The 19624-nt window shown below is 44.5% G+C and overlaps 1 protein-coding gene across 1 annotated transcript in view; it reads right to left on the bottom strand.

Annotated features, from left to right (window-relative positions):
• igsf9bb (immunoglobulin superfamily, member 9Bb) overlaps window positions 1–19624 on the bottom strand; it is a 93898-nt gene that overhangs the window by 2711 nt on the left and 71563 nt on the right. The window contains 6 exon segments of the mRNA XM_076980277.1: window positions 2111–3748; window positions 12316–12361; window positions 12813–12974; window positions 14324–14408; window positions 15595–15821; window positions 15920–16095. Of these exon segments, the coding sequence (XP_076836392.1) occupies window positions 2111–3748; window positions 12316–12361; window positions 12813–12974; window positions 14324–14408; window positions 15595–15821; window positions 15920–16095 (2334 nt within the window).

Genomic DNA, 19624 nt, shown 5'->3' with positions numbered 1-19624 from the left:
TGTTTTTCAACTGAGGAGCAATATTTAGCGATGGCATGCATGGAATTTTGCACATGGAACAGAACTTTAAAGGGGAATACTCTGAAAAGCACTTTTACTGGGCAAAAACCACAAATAAAAGAGATTTATGTTATTTGGTGCCCAGAGCCAGTAGTATTTTCCCCATTACTTAACAAAGTGCATAAGCTGTTTTTAAAGCATATTTTCTCCACATATGATTGGAAGAATGTTCTGCAGTCCAAACTACAAGTGCAGTTTAGTACAAACTTGTACATTTGGATTTATGATAAGTGTCAGTAAGAGTGCTTAAGAAAAGCCAATATTTTTGTTAATCCATATTATATTAATCATATTGTCTTTTCTGGACATCAAAGCACTTACCCAAAGTGAATTACAATATGCAACTCAGTCTCATGCTTGAAAAGTCCAGAAAGTAAATCTGCTCGTACCCTACTGTGACACTGAGAATTATTCACAACCACTATATGTTGGACGGTTCTTATAGTGTAATCAGCAGCAGAACTAGATTACAAGGAATATTTTTCATTGTAAACACATACTGTATGTTCCACATGGAACATGATAGTGTGTTGTTCAAAAACGCTCAATCAGTTTAGTGTACTTAATTAAAAATATAATTAGTATTAACTATCAAATCTTCGCACTTACCCAAAGGAAAAAAAAAGAAAAAAAAAAGCCGGCTTTAAAGCATGAGGTTGTGTTGACTGGATGATATTTATGCTGTATTTCAATAATTAATTACTTACTATAAAATTCACATATGCATACCAATGTGATAATGCATATAGGATTCAAGACTGCAGAACTTAAATGCGTGGCTACCTATAAAACAAAAATAAAAAAAAACATTGCAGGTTGGTGTAACAAACTAAAGAAATCAAGACCCACACACTCGTATTCCCCTTTAAAGAACGAGGTGAATAAAAGCCCCACCTGCTGCCCCCCCCCTTTCAGACATGGATCCAACCCTTACCTATTGTGGTGTAGAGGACCTGGTCACAACAACGCTGCCCAGATAGCTGAGATCAATCAAAAACAAAGCAGGTAAGACTCCAGGAGTCATCAAAAATGACCAATTGCCCCTAATTGAGATGATGACGACATTACAACAGATGAGAGCGGACAGTCCCTGCAACACGATTCGCCCAACAAGCCTCCCATTGGCAGTCAGAGCTGGGGTGACCTGGGTGATGAGGTGGGAGAAAGGGGGTTGGGGGGGTATGGGGAAGGCAATCATGCGGTCAGATTACTAAGGAACAGGAGAGAAGCCCTGTGCCTGCTGAGCTGGACACGTCTAAGTCAACCTCCACTTCATACATACTGTAAGTCATCCTAAAAAGCCTGGAGTTAGTCAAAACGGGGCTTCATTTTGACTGAGAATGGTCAATTGGGATGCACTTGTGGGGTTCCTCCTGTTGGGTGAAAGGCAGGGTAAAGCATGACATAGAATGGAAAGGCTGGGGTCCAGTGGTGGTGTTCCTCTGATTCCAAGATTTTATGGGGCTTTGTTACTGCATTTTAAATGGACTTAAGATGGCACTTCTCCAGAGATTTAGCCCCAAAAGGTCTGTCACCATATCTGTGAAGCAAATAAGCCATCATGCCTTGAGTTGATCTATTTGGTTTTAGTATTAAAACAAACCTTTAAAAGTTTTAGACTAAGACAAGTGTTTTTAAGTGCTTCACAGACCTTATGAATGAAATTTGATGTCTGATATGAAAAGCAGCATTAGTGAAACTGAGAGCTACAATGTTGTAAAACTCATCTATGTAGAAAAATGATTTTGAATGGTTTGGAAAATGTAAGGCATCTAAGGAATTTTCAATGCAAAGGTTCAATGCAAATATTTTCTTTTAAATTAGCATCAATTAAATTTCTATTACATTAGCATGTCCTTTACCTCCATGGGAAATTACAAAACTTCTTTCTCGCACTTGTGAGCAAATAATGCCTTTTGAGTTTAGCCAAGTTTTGTATGTGTATGTATATATTACTTGACTGAGGCCTCAACAAAGTCTTATTCATTAGACTCTGGGCAAATGGTACATTAGTCATTTGATTTGTTTCCTGTAAATCCATAGCACCTACCCTGAAGCTGATAACTGGGGTGGAGAAGGTTCTGACGGAAGGATCTCCTCCTCAGTCCTCCTCTGGGTTGGCATCTGCCCAAAGATGTTGCTTTCCATGGGAGGTGATGGGGACTGGGATGGATAGCTTGTTGCTGAGGTGGCAAAGGCCATGTGGGAGCGGTAGCTAGGACTTGCCCTTCGGCTGCCCTGGCCTTGAGCAGGAGAAGAAGAGGGCGAGGACCTCCTGGAGAAGACGGCTGAAGAGGGGGGCTGCAAAGTGATTTCGGACATCTCAGGAGGGATGTGTGGCTGGACAATGCTAGGACGGGGCCTGGGTCGCACGACAATTTCTGGAGAACCATCGTGGGAGCTGATGGGACTTTGTGTGAGTGGTGAGAGGCGAGACGGCTGGAGAACCACCATGCTGGGCTCCATCCTGCGGGGCTGCCTGGGGCTAAGCCGGGGAGTTAGCTCATACCAGTGGGTATCCAGGCTCCCAAAGGAGCTAGGGCCAACCATGTGAGACGCTGGGTCAGGGTAAGGCAAAACCGGCACACCCATACCGTGGCTTGTGTGTCTTAGCTGCCCTAGACTCTGTGCCTCTTGCATAGGTAAACGCTTGGCTGGAAGGCCCTGAGGCCTGACTTTGCTGGGAGACTTGCCTGGCTGACTCTTTGGGGCCTCCAGCTGCAGAATACCAGGATATGAGGGTATGTGGATGGAAGAGGTTGGGAGAGCGGTAGGAGGGAGGTGAAGAGGAGGAGGAAGAAGAGGTTCCCGGTGAAACTGCAAAGGGTGGTGGGGTGGGAATATAAAATGAGGACCTTCAAGCGTGGCGAAGGAGAATTCAGGCCTTTGCCAGACGTCCGGGGAGCGGGAGGTGGTGTGTGTCAATGGAAGAGAGCAGCCCGAGACTGCGTAGTGTTGAATCTCTCCTTCACCAATCTCCTCCGGTATAGGGGGATGACCAAAAGGCCCCTCGAGGTGGTACGGGGGTGAAGACATGACTGAGCTTAGCGGGCTGGTGTCTGGCATATAGAAAGGTGGTGGAGGCTCAGGTTCTCCAGGGCTGCCCAAGTAGCTGTAGAACTGGCCATGGGAAAAGGCCCGAAAATGAGGAGCACCACGGATCTGCCCTGTGGCCTGGAGACGACTGCTTTCCATGATGGTCATGCCTTCCATGGGCCTCTGGAAGCGAGGGCTGTAGGCTGGCGGTTGTAAGTAAGACTCCTGGCTGGAAGAGATGGGGGAGATCTGATGGGGTCTGAGAGTGGCCATCATGGGAGGCATGGGACCCGGATCGTCATTCTCTTCATCAGATTGTCGAAATTCAGGATAGAGGTCTGACTCTTCCACAAAGGGGAAGCCCTCGATACGTCTGGGCTTGATGGGCGTCTCTGTGTCAGTGGGATCCATGACGAAGCGACCATCTGGTCCACGGCTGATCAATTCGATAGGTGTGGTGGCTTCAGCCTCGTGCTTAGACACACTATATTTCTTGCTAATTATTGCTCGTTTGGTCTTCTTGTATAAGGACAGCTCTTTCTCCTTGGCAGGACTTTGAGGAAACTTTTTAGGTCCTAATCCGTCATCAGAGGACTCGGATGGAGCTCCCACCGAACGGACGCTTTCTGGACTCACCTTTCCAGAAGATGATCTAAAAGAAAGTCAGGGAGATAGTTCATCAAAACTACTTACAAGGTTAACACCAGCATCGACATACTGTTTTCAGCTTCTTAATATGATCATGAAGCAAAGCATTCTCTGCGTTTATCGGGTCCTTAAAATGAAAACAAACTCTGGAGCCAGTCAAAGGTCAAGATGGTCTGTTCCTGCTGTGTGAAATACCAAGTGGTCAAATGGTATCATAAAATTATAATGTAACCTCCAACCTCCAATGCCACATCTCAAGCAACATAAACAATTACCTATCTTTCTGATAGAGAGATAAAGCTTTATGAAGTCACCTTGCAGTTCATTTTGATCAAGTTTGAAAATTGCAGGAACAAATTAAGTTTAACACTGACTTGGACTTAATTTATTAGCTGCTATTGTTGTTAATGTCTGAATGATGAGTAACGTCAAACATGTTGTTCACTTATACCAACAATATCCATTTTATACAATTCAATAGTGCTTTCAGACCTGTAACATTATCACTACATATAGATGATAGTAGGATTTATTTTGCACATTCATAGTGGTTTTGTCATGTGCCTGTAATATGAGGTGAGTGTAATTATGGATTATTCTAGCTTGTTTGTCTTGTTGAGAACCCAGGATAAGTTTTATTAACTTATATTATTATTCTTTCAGGAAAAATCTTACCACACTCTCATTGATTCTGTGACCTTCCATAGTGCCTCGACCTTCATTAGTCCAGAATGTACAAATATAAATGCCTCTGTTTCTATATTGTGCTTATAAGTTGTGTTTGCATCTAGGTGAAGAAGAGTTCTTCCTTATTAAGTAATAATTAGTGATCACCATTTTAAGTAGAATTTTTAAGAAGAAAGAAATCAGATTCTGGGCTAAGAGAGTATTTATTTAACCAAACAAGACATAACAAATCCATAATCCAGGGATAAAATCATAATCAAGGGATAAAATCTGGAGCTTTCCTGGGGCTTCAGTTCCTTATTAGTAGTAAAAACACACATGGTGGCTGAATCTCTGTTTCTGCTGAATCACTACAGCTTACACTTGTGCTTTTAATGGCTGCAGTGATGGAGCTGTGTTTCCACGGCAACTGCCAATCGGTGACCAACATTGGAGGCAATGAGGTCATTGCTGCTTCTAGAGACAATATCATGCACCGAGGAGGAGAATTTCCACTCATCAACAGTATGAGATATGTGCAGACATGAAACTGGCCCAAGGTAAATACTGAATCTATTACAACAGCTCAATACCTGTCAATAACTTACAATTTGTATTCAATTACATAAAGCAAACAGCTTTTGCTTTTATGCTGTCTGGAAATACTTTTTTTTTTAGGCAAAACACAGATGCATTGCTTTACATCTATTTGCTCTTATCAGTCTGACAATGCAGTAACAAGTCTATTACCTGCTGGACAGATAGATATACAAACTAGAACACTATGGTGTTATGGTGGGACGAGGAAGGCACAACGAGCACTTGAACATGTAACACTCACACTGACACAAGCTTTAGACAAAGACGAGCACAAGACACTGCGCGAACGCACAATAAGTAGGTGTTTAACTCATACCCTCGTGATCTCGAGACAAGGCACAGGTGCGACAACAAACACGCTCACAAACGACCCACACCCACAGAACTACTAATATGGACATAACAGCACGCAGACAACGTAGCGGCACGCCCACAGGGAAGGGTCCGGAGCTGTGACCGTGACATATGGAAACTATGAAATTGGCCATACGAGTATTCCTAAAAACTTGATATACATCTGAGACTATTAAGAATATACAGTATATAATATATATAATATAAATTCCAAAGATATGAATTAACCAAAGATATATTTAATTTGATACTGACAATAAATAGATTATAAAGAATACTATAAAGTGTATCTCTCTTGTGTAACCATCTAAGAGTGCTGACAGAAATGCAAATGAAGGTCGTTCAGGTAAGACCCATTTAAACGTGTCTCCAAAGCCATCATTCTGCTGCCCATTCAGCTTGTAGGATCTGACGAGCCCAAAATGGTAAATTTGTCTTGCACAAGCTCACTTGATACTAAAACTCTGAATAAGCTTAAAGCCACTATCATGTCACACAGAGTGCAGAGGCCCTTTCTAAAGGACGATGGTTAAAGGTGCGAAGCTGGCATCTTTGTGTTGTCTACCGTTACATTAACTGTAAGCTAAAGACACGTACAAGGGAATACCCTACACCAACAAAATCTAAGAGAGGAGGCATGAGTGGGTTTGAGGCAGGAGTGTGTGCTGCTGCGTGGTTACGCTCTGGTGTGCCAGCCATGGCTGTTCAGAAACAGGCTCAGAGGACGCTGAGCAGACAAACCTCAACATCTGAAACGAACATCATGGAGTGATCATTAAAACAATGCACAAAAACAAACCAACATACTGATATTGATAGCATGGACTGATTAATTAAAACTATGCAAAAGAGTCTGTCTTGAAGTATTCTACATATAAAATACTACAAAATCTACAAAATAGAATATAATGTAGAATTCAGGATTACATTGTAAGTTTTACATGCCAACATACTGTTGAACAGATTTTTTAAAAGTATGTAAGAGTTTTATAGAACTTGGGATAACCAAATGTATCATATGTACTAAATACCCTTCATTATCTTCTCAAGGTCTGATATTTTATCCTGTGAGCAACACATTTTAGGCAGGTGCAGTGACATGTTTCATGCTTGTGATCATGAGCAAAATCACCATAGTTCCACTGAAATGTGGATTTACATTTGCCTGAGACGAAACCAACATCGTGTACACCTTGAAACATTTCTGCTCTGCTTGTGCAAACACATCCACTCTGGGGAGCTGTGAGTCTGCACAGATCAAGTTCCCATGGTGCAGGCGGAGGCAGACAGGCAGCGGCCTGGCCGGGTAGATCCAGAGGGGAGAACCGACTTTAAGGTCAGCAGGGTGCTGAGTGCGCCCTCTAGAGGCCCAGGCAGGTGGAGCTACACCTGCTTCACGTGCGAGGTCAAAAAAAAAAAAAAAAAAAAAAAAGATTCACCTCCACCCCCTTTTGGTCAACCCTAACTGAGCTATCAATCTCAAGGTTGAGTGTTAATTTGAGCAGAATTAACAACACAAGCTGTGCATATTTGTGCGGTGTAAATGTATTGAATCAGCCACAACACATCTACAAAGTACAATGCGTACAGTTTTTGTATGAAATGTGAAAGTGTCGCTAACCAGTGCCCTGTTTTCATTACATAACAGCATCAGGCGAAGGCCTTCCTTCTCCATATACCAAACCTGCCTGGGGATTCCATAAACATCACTAAGCTGCATCGCCCTCTGCTGGACACATCTGACTCAACAATTGCATTTGTGAAGGATGCCTAGTTGCTTAGAGTTGGGTAGGCATGTCTGCGAGACGTGTTTGCAGGGACGGAAGGAGATTGAAGAATTTTGGGGTCGCAGCAGTGGGAGGGAGGGGAAGGTATCCGTGGCCTAGCAGAACAACTGCCACGCCCCTGCCAAGTAGTGTGCATGGCAACACGAGGCCAGGCCAGTACACACTGGTGCACTAGGTACAGGCACTCATGGAGGACTGTCGTGTGGGGGCGGCTGGCTGCTCACACCCGTCCCCTCCAAGAAGGGCTCTATGCCAGGCAAGGGGGTTAGAGGAGTCCTGCGGTGGGAAAGATAACAGAAGAGGGGGAGGGGCCAGGGACCGGTGAGAACCTTTTTTCCACAGAACCAATCGATCCACAGGTGAGGGCGGGCAGGGGAATAGGGGAGGCGGAGACAGAATACAAGCTAAAAGGAACAGGAAATGACACGGATTTAAGGCAATTGGGCCAGTTCCACATTTATTAAACAACACCATCAATAGGACTTGGATGGTTTTTGTTGTCACAGTATATGCAGGTAAGACCGAGGTCTGAACTTATTTCTCTGTATTTTACAGTATCATGGTGCAGCAGAACTAAACCCTTGACTTGCCCAATGGCCTAGTCTGCCTCATTAGAGACTTGAACCCATGCGTTTGTAAAGCTGCTTTGTGACAGCATATGTTGTAAAATGCGCCACAAAAATAAAATTGAAAAATTGACAAGTGGCCATTTAGAGCTGAAACATTCAACACTAGTCTAGACTAAAAATGACTGTGGAATGAAGGCTAGTAGTTTCTCAGACTACGTTCTGGCTTTTGAAGTGAGTTAATGAAGTTGTGGGAGCTGTGGCTACTCTACTATGATACAACATCTGAAAGCTTCTGCATAATTCTACACAACTATAACCCTGTTTTGTGGTTCTACTAACACACATAATACTGACTATCGTGTTAAACATTCTCCCACTTTAGGAGGATAATGGAAAGATAACTATGTAGTGTAAGTGCTAAGGATCAATCTGTTTTAATATGACTATGCCCCAAAGGCACTCTTCTATATCATTTGATATTCGTAGGCTCAGACACAGCTGAAGAAAATCTTACTGTGAATACGAGGGAAGATAGACAGGCTCCTTCTAGCTTTGTCACTGGTGTGTAATCATATTCTACAACCCTCAAAAGACCCAAATCAATGAAGGACAGAAGGTACATGCTGCATACCTGCTGAGCAAAAAGGCATATATGATCATTTCATCATAATCCTACATTGCAGTTTTTATTACTAGGGGAAGAAAATAAATAAAAAATAGCACGGCTGTTTTATCTGAATAAAGGTCAGAGAACATTGTTTAGGAGTGGTATATCAGCATAAGGCAGAAGAGCATAAAATATAAGCAGTAAGAGGCAGTATCAGGTGTGAAGGAAATGTTATGCCCATGTTTATGTTAATACCAAAACAGAACAAAGCATGTGTATTTAAAACAGAGTAGCAAAACCTATTCCTCCAAACATTAGGTATATATACCTAATATACCTAATATATACCTAATATATACCTGACTCATGTTCTAGTTCATCCCAAAGGTGTTGATGAGGTTGAGGTCTACCCTCCTCCACCAAACACCAACACTCTCCCTCCTCCACCAAACACACTTGGCACGCTGCAGTCAGGCAGGTAATGTTCTCCTGGTACTCGCCAAACCCACACTCATCAGGGAAGGGAAGTGTGTTTCATCGCTCCACAGAACAGGTTCCCCTGCTGCGGAGTCCAGAGGCTGTGTGCCTTACACCACACTATCCAAAGCTGGCTTGCTTGATGATGTAAAGCTTACATGCAGTTGCTCAGCCATCGAAACTCGTGCAGTGAGGCTCCTGTGCCTCAGAACTCGGCCTCCCCACCGAGAAGGTCTGCCTCTCTGATGGGGTGGGGTGGGGGGGGGGGGGGGGGGTCCAATGGGCAGTCCGCCAGTCCACCACATGGCCAGCTTGTACAGATTCATTTGTACATACTATTGTTACTAAACTGCTAGACCACATATTCGAACCACTGAACTATTCTGTTGTTTAACTCTGTTCTGAATGATGTATGGAAAACCTTGACAGCAATTTTACAACCTCCATTTCTTTTTAGAGCACATGAATGCATTCAATAGCACTTGATCCTAGCATACACTGTTCTGATGTAGACAACCAGACAACAAGAAAATACCACCTCAGTCACCTACATCTCTTTGCCCAGGTCTAAAAATGCCAGGGCACTGATATTTACACCTCCCGCACTGCCTGATGTTCAGCATTAGGGAGAACCGGTTAGAACAGAATTTTGAGCATCCCGAGGATGCCTCTTCTAGAGCTGTTAGAAAGCATAACTATATTATAATTATTATGGCTATCGATGATTTGACCCACTGTGACTGCTGAACTGTCTCACGTGCACTTTGTTCATGCTGATGGGATCATTATATAATCAAATGTGGTTACTTACTATTGTAAAAATACTAGCATGTCACATTGCACTACCCATTTACATGGAGCTGTAGTGTGCTGGGCTAAACCTTAACCCAAACCCTAACCCTAACCCTAGCCTAAAGTCATGTTCCCAAATATCAATATGCCATCTTTTCACACAGAGCAGGTAGCGTCAAAGACCTCGTTCCAGATGACTTTGTTGTTATGAGAACTGTACTCGTGTGTAATCACGTGTGTAAGCTATAATCAGACAAAAGTCTTCTTCAGAAGTGCCAGGCTGAAGTAGCGTCTGTGCCATCCACAGCACACCTTTGCATATTTTTACATTTTTTAATGTTTCCATAAAAGGATATTGTGTCAAATATGCAAAGCAGCACTGGTTCTTCCATAGGAGTTCTAACTCTTCAGTGTGTTGAGTGAATGTGTGAGGGAGTGTGTGAGTTTTAACTCTTCAGTGTGTTGAGTGAATGCGTGAGGGAGTGTGTGAGTTTTAACTCTCCAGTGTGTTGAGTGAATGCGTGAGGGAGCGTGTGAGTTTTAACTCTTCAGTGTGTTGAGTGAATGCGTGAGGGAGTGTGTGAGTTTTAACTCTTCAGTGTGTTGAGTGAATGCATGAGGGAGTGTGTGAGTTTTAACTCTTCAGTGTGTTGAGTGAATGCGTGAGGGAGTGTGTGAGTTTTAACTCTTCAGTGTGTTGAGTGAATGCGTGAGGGAGTGTGTGAGTTTTAACTCTTCAGTGTGTTGAGTGAATGTGTGAGGGAGTGTGTGAGTTTTAACTCATCAGTGTGTTGAGTGAATGCGTGAGGGAGTGTGTGAGTTTTAACTCTTCAGTGTGTTGAGTGAATGCGTGAGGGAGCGTGTGAGTTTTAACTCATCAGTGTGTTGAGTGAATGCGTGAGGGAGCGTGTGAGTTTTAACTCTTCAGTGTGTTGAGTGAATGTGTGAGGGAGCGTGTGAGTTTTAACTCTTCAGTGTGTTGAGTGAATGCATGAGGGAGTGTGTGAGTTTTAACTCTTCAGTGTGTTGAGTGAATGTGTGAGGGAGCGTGTGAATTTTAACTCATCAGTGTGTTGAGTGAATGCGTGAGGGAGTGTGTGAGTTTTAACTCTTCAGTGTGTTGAGTGAATGCGTGAGGGAGTGTGTGAGTTTTAACTCTTCAGTGTGTTGAGTGAATGCGTGAGGGAGTGTGTGAGTTTTAACTCTTCAGTGTGTTGAGTGAATGTGTGAGGGAGTGTGTGAGTTTTAACTCTTCAGTGTGTTGAGTGAATGCGTGAGGGAGCGTGTGAGTTTTAACTCTTCAGTGTGTTGAGTGAATGCGTGAGGGAGTGTGTGAGTTTTAACTCTTCAGTGTGTTGAGTGAATGTGTGAGGGAGTGTGTGAGTTTTAACTCTTCAGTGTGTTGAGTGAATGTGTGAGGGAGTGTGTGAGTTTTAACTCTTCAGTGTGTTGAGTGAATGCATGAGGGAGTGTGTGAGTTTTAACTCTTCATTGTGTTGAGTGAATGCGTGAGGGAGTGTGTGAGTTTTAACTCATCAGTATGAATGCATGAGGGAGTATGAGTGGGTCCATGAATTGCTTTGCATCTTTAATAAACTGCAGTAACATAAGACAGAAAAAAACAATACTTTTTCTTGTTAGATTAATTTCATCAGCCTGCAGAGCTTTTTAATTAAAATGAACACTTCACAATCTTATGGAGATATAGCTCATCAGGGAAACCGTGAAAAGCATTTTGTCAAATCATACAATAGTAATTAAAAAATAAACGAATCACAGTGTCTTCAGGATGGCATTTATTTGCGTGACAGCGTTATGTCTCTAAAGCTCTGTGGAGTGCACGTTTATGCTACTTCGGTTTTAATTCTGCTGTGCAACTGCAAATACTGCACCTGGACTTTCAACTCTTGTAAAAGAGCACATCCCTGAAAGAGCACTCCTGAAGCACACTCCTGAAGCACACTACAGAAGAGCACTCCCGGAAGAGCGAACTCCTGAAAGAGCACACTCCTGAAAGATCACTCCTGAAAGAGCACATTCCTGAAGAGCACACTCCTACATTCCCTCCACAAAGCCCATGTAACAGTAGACGGTAGCAAACGTCTATAGCAGAGGTGCCCACAAGTTTTCAGCTTGCGAGCTACTTGTAGGATAACCACTAGTCTTTAGCATTACTCTGATATTGTAGGATAACCACTAGCCTTTAGCATTACTCTGATATTGTAGGATAACCACTAGTCTTTAGCATTACTCTGATATTGTAGGATAACCACTAGTCTTTAGCATTACTCTGATTCGTTGACATGTGATTTGCTAGACCAAACAATAAATCTACGTTAGTGTGCAGATTACTTGATGCCTTCATATTCTTCCCCCCTGAGCAGGTGTAATTATGTAATTACTACTTGGAGTATGTGACTGGAGTAGATTAACACAGTAATTAAGGCAAACATATAAAATAAATATTAAACACTCCAGCAACTAATGAAGAAATGTAGAACCTGCTAATGTGCTTGATGAGCTGAACTTGTACTGTCTGCTCTGGGACCACTTTACATCCACGAGTTACTGGCCTGTATTTGACCAGTAATTACAGACAATGGCCAACAGAGGCTTCAAATGAGTTTGTGTGCCTGTCAATTTGTGGAATATCACAGAATCATTCAAAGCATCAATAGACAAAAACACCACAGGGTCTGGGCATGTGCTAGTTACTCACGGAGTCTCCACGCTTTTTCTGCAGTGTGTTATCGAGAGTGGTGGATCTGTGGGAAAAGGCAGGACCAAAGACAAACAATTAAGCGAAACCAAAACAACACTGAGGGATTTAAGAGAGAAGGATTCAAAACATTTCCTCGATGCGTGTTTCCTCCTCTACAGTTAACACAACCGCACGTTCACGTCCATATCACGCAGGAAAGTTCCGTTCTACACGGTTGTTAGTGGGCAATCAATGACTAAACACTGCTAGGAATCCTGACGATGCTCAGCTGTTCGCATCTATTTGCATCCATGTTTCTCAAAGCGTTCTCACACAGACCAGATCGTTTCCAAACAGTGAGCATGTGGTGGAGCTGGTGGTGATGGAGCTGGTGGTGGTAGCATGATTGGGGGGGGGGGGGGGGGGGGGATGTGGGCCCAAGCGCACGTCGATGGTCGGGTGGGGGGAGGGGAGGGGGGGTTGGGCGGACGTGGGAGCGTCTAGACGCCACTGACCTCGTCTCCTCTTCAGCTTGCGTCTCCTCTGCTTGTTGACGAAGCAGGCGGCCAGCGTGCTGAAGAGGACCGCTGCTGCCAGGAAGCAGATGGTGGCCACGATGCCCGCCACCACCGGCCGCGCCAGGCCCTCGTCTGCCATGTCTGGCGGCGGGAAGAAGTCTGACAGACACAGAGTGGGTCTGAGGGTGAACGTGGTGGCATGGTGCCCGGGAAGCACTTTACCACAGACATGTGCCCTATGTGGCTAATGTGTTCATATGAGCCAGGGAGTTTAACAGGTACATAAAGTCACACAAATGTTGTAATAAGACATGAAGGGAACATTTTAAATAAAAATTAATTGTAGGATATAGGCCCTTTAATGACCTCAAAGCAGAATCATTTAAATTTAGGAATATAATATAAATAAATAAATAAATAAATAACTATATATATATAAACACACACACACACACACACACACACACACACACACACACACACACATATATATATATATATATATATATATATATATATATATATATATTTATATATATTCAATTTTACAGGTTCGTAAAAAGGTTAAAGGTTTTAAAGGTTGAATCTTTGAAAATCTAGAATGAAAGGGCTGGGTATGAACGTGTTTATCCTGACTTGCATTGGGAATGACTATAATTATAGTTTATATAGCATTTAATTACCAGCTGACTGGAACCTTATTGATGAGGTTACATTATAAAGCTTAGTAAGCGCTCAGTAAGAGTGTGTCCCAGGCTCTAAAGGACTTTTATTTTAGTATTCTCTGTTAATCCTGCCTCTACGAGATGCCATGAAGGAATTTATGTTAATCTTCTGGGTCTGTGGAATTGAAGGGGAATGAAACTGGACTTCACCATCACTCCTAGAACCTGAACGGACTAAGCGCAGTGAAGCTGGTCACACGTCAGTGCTTATTTGATTTGCTTTAGCATGACTGAATAAATGACTGGCTCACTATTTGAAATGCCTTCTTGAAAGGAAAGTGCTGCTTCCAGATCAGTGGCGCAATTCTTACCCATAAACTTGCTTCCCACTTTAAGTTGGTATATGAACTTAAATTTTGTATACAAAACTAAAAATGTATACAATATTACAAAATCTACAGTGCCCAAAACAAACAATATTAACTGACATTCACTGTCAAATGTTTTTAATAGAAATAATAGATTGAATTCTAAATTCTTAAAAGAAAAGTAATTTTTTTTACCATATTGACCAAACAATTTAAGTATATAAAATGTTATATAAAGTAAACTGCATTATCACTACACAACATATATTCAATGTTTCACTCAACACTTTCCAGCAGATGGCAGCACAATATCTCAAAATAAGCCACGCTGTCATTAAGGTTCTTATTCTATGACCTCCAAGATGCTTTTGTTTCTCAATAGCATAAAGTTTGTAGTAAAAACAAAAGGCTTAAGAAAGTGCACTGTGTAGAGAAGCATTATTATAGTCACATTTGTGGGCTGTGCCCCACTGACCTGTACTGGAGACTCCAACTATATTGCTGGGCTCACTGCTGAGGTCCTCCATGACTGCCATAACTCTGAACTCATACCATGCCTCCTGGAGAGCAGCACACACACACACACACACACACACACACACGCACACACACACACACACACACACACACACACACACACACACACACACACACACACACACACACACACACTGATCACAAATGAACTGATGCATGTTGCTAAGTTCTGGCCATAACATCTGCCATGCAAGACACAAATTAAAGTGCATAATTAAGGCGTTCTGGTATGTACATCATTTATGAGCAGGTGGCCCCGACCAAATCCTCAAGGGCCCATAGAGTCTACCTTCATATTGGTTCAGCTCCTAATGATGACAGTACCTGAGCTAAGGGGTTCGTCACGCTTAGTGTGCTTGGAGCAGGATGACCATGCAAACACACACCAGTCAAACCCTGTACACAACTGGCACTGTCCAGGTGCTTCCTCTCCTCTCCTCACAGAACTGACACTACGGTCCAGGTGCCTCTCCTCCTCACAGAACTGACACTACGGTCCAGGTGCCTCCCCTCCTCACAGAACTGACACTACGGTCCAGGTGCCTCCCCTTCTCACAGAACTGACACTACGGTCCAGGTGGCTCCCCTCCTCACAGAACTGACACTACGGTCCAGGTGCCTCCCCTCCTCACAGAACTGACACTACGGTCCAGGTGCCTCCCCTTCTCACAGAACTGACACTACGGTCCAGGTGCCTCCCCTTCTCACAGAACTGACACTACGGTCCAGGTGCCTCCCCTCCTCACAGAACTGACACTACGGTCCAGGTGCCTCCCCTCCTCACAGAACTGACACTACGGTCCAGGTGCCTCCCCTCCTCACAGAACTGACACTACGGTCCAGGTGCCTCCCCTCCTCACAGAACTGACACTACGGTCCAGGTGCCTCCCCTCCTCACAGAACTGACACTACGGTCCAGGTGCCTCCCCTCCTCACAGAACTGACACTACGGTCCAGGTGCCTCCCCTCCTCACAGAACTGACACTACGGTCCAGGTGCCTCCCCTCCTCACAGAACTGACACTACGGTCCAGGTGCCTCCCCTCTGCATGGTGACACTCTGCAGCTTACTGTAATCAAACATAGCAGAGCCCCAAAACTCAGCATGTTCTTCATCCACAGCTGTAGAACGGGACACATCATTTACTCCAAACCAGCTGGACGGGGTCACACATCCTGGGGTGTGCTGGGATACTGTCGGCAGGTTTACCTGAATCAGATCTCTGGCCAGCAGCTCTGTCTCTCCTGCAGGGATTGCATCATCCAGGACATCCCACCTCTCACCGAGGCGGAACTCCATGACATAGTGATCGATTGGCGACGTGTGATTGGCTGGGGGGATCCACGTTAGTAGAACTCCCTGTTGTGTCCGGTTGGCTGTGAGGCACCGTGGTGGGGTAAGCAGCACCAATGGTTCAGGGGTACTTACAGGAAATACTGCAGGAGGCAAACAGAAGGTGTGGGTGGTCACTCAATGCCCAAGAGGCCATTCCTAGTAGGCATGTAGGTGACCTGGGAAGGACGGCGGGACTCACCTAGAGTGTTCACAGTGACGACCTCGCTGAAGGGGCCCGTCCCCAGCTTGTTCTGCGCCAGGACGCTGAACTGGTAGGCCGTCTCGGGCTCCAGGCCCGGGACCAGGAGCCAGTGCTGCCCACCAGGCACGGGTGTGGAGAGCCAGTCATGAGGGCCCAGCTGCTCTCTCTTCACCCTGCAGGGGGAGCCACATGCGTAGAAAGAGACCTCAGCTCTGATCTCAGCCACATCTGCACCTACGCACACGCCCACACACACGCCCACACACACACACACACACACACACACACACACACACACACACACACACACACACCCTCAGATAATAATCGCCATGTCACTTGCACTATTGATGAAAGAGCTGCCCGCAGCTAGACACATTCTCAGAAACAGAGGAGGCCTGTTGATCTTGTGGGAAGTGCTTGGTGATATCCAACAACACAGAAGAATCTGCCAGCTTACCAAAGGAGCAAGGGCACCATGCACCTGCCATTGGACTTTACTACCAACCAAACACTAGCAACCAAATACTACCAACCAAACACTAGCAACACAAACACTAACAACTAAATACTAACAACACAAACACTAGCAACCAAATACTAGCAACACAAACACTAGCAAGTAAATACTAACAACACAAACACTAGCAACCAAATCGAACAACACAAACACTACCAACCAAATACGAACAATACAGACACTACCAACTAAATACTAACACCACAAACACTACCAACCAAACACTAACCAACCAAATACTCGCAACACAAACACTAGCAACAAAATACGAACAACACAAACACTAGCAACCAAATACTAACAACACAAACACCACCAACCAAACACTAGCAACACAAACACTACCAACCAAACACTAGCAACCAAATACTACCAACCAAACACTAGCAACACAAACACTAACAACTAAATACTAACAACACAAACACTAGCAACCAAATACTAGCAACACAAACACTAGCAAGTAAATACTAACAACACAAACACTACCAACCAAATACGAACAACACAAACACTACCAACTAAATACTAACACCACAAACACTACCAACCAAACACTAACCAACCAAATACTAGCAACACAAACACTAGCAACAAAATACGAACAACACAAACACTAGCAACCAAATACTAACAACACAAACACTACCAACCAAACACTAGCAACACAAACACTACCAACCAAACACTAGCAACCAAATACTACCAACCAAACACTAGCAACACAAACACTAACAACTAAATACTAACAACACAAACACTAGCAACCAAATACTAGCAAGTAAATACTAACAACACAAACACTAGCAACCAAATCGAACAACACAAACACTACCAACCAAATACGAACAATACAAACACTACCAACTAAATACTAACACCACAAACACTACCAACTAAACACTAACCAACCAAATACTAGCAACACAAACACTAGCAACAAAATACGAACAACACAAACACTACCAACCAAATACTAACAACACAAACTCTACCAACCTTGTGTGTAGGGTGGTGATTGTGTGTAGAGTGGTGATTGTGTGTAGGATGGTGATTGTGAGGAGGATGATGATTGTGTGTAGGGTGGTGATTGTGTGGAGGATGGTGATTGTGTGTAGGGTGGTGATTGTGAGGAGGATGGTGATTGTGTGTAGGATGGTGATTGTGTGTAGGATGGTGATTGTGAGGAGGGTGGTGATTGTGAGGAGGATGGTGATAGTGAGGAGGATGGTGATTGTGTGTAGGGTGGTGATTGTGTGGAGGGTGGTGATTTTGTGTAGGGTGGTGATTGTGTGGAGGATGGTGATTTTGTGTAGGATGGTGATTTTGTGTAGGGTGGTGATTGTGAGGAGGATGGTGATTGTGAGGAGGATGGTGATTGTGTGTAGGGTGGTGATTGTGTGGAGGATGGTGATTTTGTGTAGGGTGGTGGTTGTGTGGAGGATGGTGATTGTGTGTAGGGTGGTGATTGTGTGGAGGATGGTGATTGTGAGGAGGATGATGATTGTGTGTAGGGTAGTGATTGTGAGGATGGTGATTGTGAGGAGGATGATGATTGTGTGTAGGGTGGTGATTGTGTGGAGGATGGTGATTGTGAGGAGGATGGTGATTGTGAGGAGGATGGTGATTGTGTGTAGGGTGGTGATTGTGAAGAGGATGATGATTGTGTGGAGGATGGTGATTGTGAGGAGGATGGTGATTGTGTGTAGGGTAGTGATTGTGTGGAGGATGGTGATTGTGAGGAGGATGGTGATTGTGTGTAGGGTGGTGATTGTGTGGAGGATGGTGATTACTGAGGAGGATGGTGATTGTGTGTAGGGTGGTGATTGTGAAGAGGATGATGATTGTGTGGAGGATGGTGATTGTGTGTAGGGTGGTGATTGTGTGTAGGGTGGTGATTGTGAGGAGGATGGTGATTGTGTGTAGGGTGGTGATTGTGAGGAGGATGGTGATTGTGTGTAGGGTGGTGATTGTGTGTAGGGTGGTGATTGTGAGGAGGATGGTGATTGTGAGGAGGATGATGATTGTGTGTAGGGTGGTGATTGTGAGGAGGATGGTGATTGTGAGGAGGATGCTGATTGTGTGTAGGGTGGTGATTGTGTGTAGGATGGTGATTGTGTGTAGGATGGTGATTGTGAGGAGGATGATGATTGTGTGTAGGGTGGTGATTGTGAGGAGGATGGCGATTGTGAGGAGGATGATGATTGTGTGTAGGGTGGTGATTGTGAGGAGGATGGTGATTGTGTTTAGGGTGGGACGGAGGCCTGAGAGGACATTAATCAAACTGGCAAGTGCCGGTGTGACAAGGCCTGACGTGAGATGCTGTGGAGAGGTGTGCAGGAGTGTGGAGGGGTGTGCAGGAGTGTGGAGGGGTGTGGAGAGGTGTGCAGGAGCATGCGTAAGGTTGAGAGGGGAGTGCTGATTCAGTATGAGTCATTCTTCTGCTGACATCTTTGCTCCACTCTTGGCAAGAGGCCGTACTCAGGAGAGAGCGTGCTGCATTCAGATCAGGCCCAAGCAGGTGGGGAAGGCAAACTACACCCATGTGTGGAGGGGAAGTTCCTGGGATTCCCCCTGAACATGCTCCTCTGGTCTCCAGCACGGGCTTTTGAGGGCACTGCTGCGAAGGAATGAGCCTTCATATGTGGGCCATACGACTGTGCTTATAAGTGTGTGTGTGTGTGTGTGTGTGTGTGTGGCAGCTGCCCCATTAGCTGAAGGACATGGAGATAAGTACTAATCTTAATCTGGAGAGTGGGGTGGGGTCGTGGTGTGGTGGTGGTGTTGCTCTCCTCCATCAGCACTTGTGTGTGATGCCTGGAGCTCACTTGCGCACACAGGCCCGGTCACCTCCACCCGTGAATGCCAAAGCTTTCCACGCCTGTCCTCACCTCCATGCCACTCCTGGATCCTCCCTCGTCCACTCTAAAGTCCAGTCTAAATATCAAAAGCTGCTGCAAGTCTCACTCCCCCTGCAGAGCTGAGTCAAGTCCATAATCACTCCGACAGCTCAAAGCACGACTACTGCCTGCTCTCCTAATGCTTGGACTTCACACACCACAAAACCATTCCAATAGCCACAATCAAAAATACATATACATATGGCATTACATGTTCGGGTAAGGGGCGGTCAGGTAAGCAGTTAGCCTGGGTTTAGTTACGGCTAGTTTAGTTAATTGTAT

This window comes from Brachyhypopomus gauderio, chromosome 18, assembly GCF_052324685.1.
Source record: "Brachyhypopomus gauderio isolate BG-103 chromosome 18, BGAUD_0.2, whole genome shotgun sequence".
Lineage (NCBI taxonomy): Eukaryota > Metazoa > Chordata > Actinopteri > Gymnotiformes > Hypopomidae > Brachyhypopomus > Brachyhypopomus gauderio.
This window is presented reverse-complemented; position numbering and strand designations above follow the sequence as displayed.